This window comes from Triticum urartu, unplaced genomic scaffold (assembly GCF_003073215.2).
Source record: "Triticum urartu cultivar G1812 unplaced genomic scaffold, Tu2.1 TuUngrouped_contig_4285, whole genome shotgun sequence".
In the NCBI taxonomy this organism is placed as follows: domain Eukaryota; kingdom Viridiplantae; phylum Streptophyta; class Magnoliopsida; order Poales; family Poaceae; genus Triticum; species Triticum urartu.
Window position 1 is genome coordinate 1 of NW_024114861.1, and position 2,080 is coordinate 2,080.

Consider the following 2,080-nt stretch of genomic DNA (forward strand, 5'->3'; position numbering starts at 1 on the left):
GTGGGGCTGCGCCGCCTCCAGCCAGGCCACGGAGGCGCTCCAGGGCGCCGGCGTCGACCTTGCCCCCTTCCAGTCTGCTTTCAAGGTACGCCCACTCGCAGTCTCCGGCGACTCCTTTATCAGCATCGAGGTTCATTCAGTGACGCCTCCCTCTTCAGTAGACGGTCGCAGATGCGGCGCAGCCGGCCTTCGGCGCCGCGAAGCCGATCGCCTCGGAGACTGTGCAGACCATCGGGTCCCTGGAAGGCACGGACTACGTCGTGGCCGCCGGAGCCGCGTTCCTCGCGTACCTGCTCCTGCCGCCGGCCTGGTCCCTGCTCTCATACGGCCTGCGCGGCTACAAAGGTTCTTCCATTGCTCACCCTGTTGCTACACTCCATGTACCAACGGAAACCATTTTTTACCATGGCTCACTCTGCTGCTGCGTTGCATCTGCATCCTGTGATTCAGGTGACCTGAGCCCAGCTCAAGCTCTGGACATGGTCACCTCTCAAGGCTACCTTATCATCGACGTGCGAACCGAGAACGACAAGGCCAAAGCCGGCGTGCCGCAGCTCCCCTCCAACGCAAAGAACAAGATCATCGCTCTGCCGTGCGCACTCTCCTCCCTCGTAACCTCACAATCACAGCCACCCCCTGTTTCATACAATTGCACTTTTTTTGCTCTGTCAGGCTGGAAGAACTTCCGAACAAGATTAAGGGCATGGTGCGGAATGCGAAGCGCGCCGAGGCGGAGATCGCCGCGCTGAAGATCTCCTACCTCAAGAGGATCGGCAAGGGCTCCAACATCGTCGTCATGGACTCGTCGGTGCACCGAGAGACAACGCTCTGCATTTGCTTCTGAAGATGAACTCACACACTAACCTCTCCGACCTTTAACCATGTCTGCCTGGGAAATGCAGGTACGGTGACAACTCCAAGACTGTGGCCAAGACACTCAACAGCGTGGGGTTCAAGAACTGCTGGGTCATGGCCGGCGGCTTCTCGGGCCGGAAAGGGTGGGCGCAGAGCCGCCTTGGGACGGATTCCTACAACCTCTCCGTTGTCGAAGTCGTCAAGCCGTCACGGGTGATTCCGGCGGCCGCTGAACGGTTCGTGACGGTCTCGTCGACTTCGACCCCCTCCAGGACGACTCGCAAGCTTCTCCCTGGCAGCGTGGACAGCTGAGAAAAGATTTGAACTCTGTAGAGATCCGATGTCCATTTCACTGAATTTCCAGCTTTTGTTCTGTAACCTGTACAATGTTAGTGCTGCAAATTGCTTATCAAGCATCCTCAGAAGAAAACACCACAAATATCTGGGGCATATAGCAATCAGTGAAAATTTAGGAAATGGCCTAGAGTAATGAGGTTTAGTTGCTGGAAGGAGTCAAAGTTGCCACAAAGAACATCACTGTTTGTGAGCCAGAATTTGTAATATATCCAGTTGACTGAACACATACAGTTCACTAAACAGCATGGAATGCCTCCAAGTCCAGGCAAAAATATAAAGATACTGCAACGTAAAATGGATTTATAAGCGGAGGAAACCGATTACGCAGATTGATAATTATAATGTTTATTATTATCTCAGAAGCCAAAATTGGTACAAGGTGATGGAAATATTAGCACTTGTTCGATTAATCTAATCCACAAGTAGACAGTAAACATAGCAAATACGGTATGCATCTCATACCAATATCTAAGCATGTGAGCATGTATAGTACATAGAACCGAACCATCTATGAACAGCATATATACGGCTAGCACATAAACAGGCAAATCAGGGATGAACGAGTCATACCCTCTGGTTGGCCAGGCCAACGCGGCGGCGGTAGTAGCAGCCTCTGCATCAGCCAAGGCCTTCTTCTTGACGACTTCATCGTCAGCCATTGAGTCGATGTAGAGGAAATAGTAGAAGCAGAGGCGGACGAAGACGGAGACGGATCGGGGACAGGGTTTCGGAGGCACCTGCTCTCCCGAGCAACCGTGCACGCGGTCGTCGGGATGGGATCGCCGGAGGCAGCACCGTCAGAACAGCCCACGGTCCAACGTCTCGGACAGTGACGCTTCCGTAAGCGACTCGTTAATTAATTAACAAT

At 53.2% G+C, this 2,080-nt stretch overlaps 1 protein-coding gene across 1 annotated transcript; it reads left to right on the forward strand.

Moving 5' to 3' along the window:
* Window positions 1-25: 25 nt before the first annotated feature.
* On the forward strand, window positions 26-1,452 carry LOC125527613 (calcium sensing receptor, chloroplastic; the record flags this gene model as incomplete). Its single annotated transcript, XM_048692126.1, is given in 5 exon segments — window positions 26-85; window positions 162-345; window positions 451-592; window positions 673-804; window positions 903-1,452. Coding segments are annotated over 5 exon segments (783 nt in total), but the record flags the coding sequence as incomplete, so codon positions are not given.
* Between the last annotated feature and the right edge of the window lie 628 nt (window positions 1,453-2,080).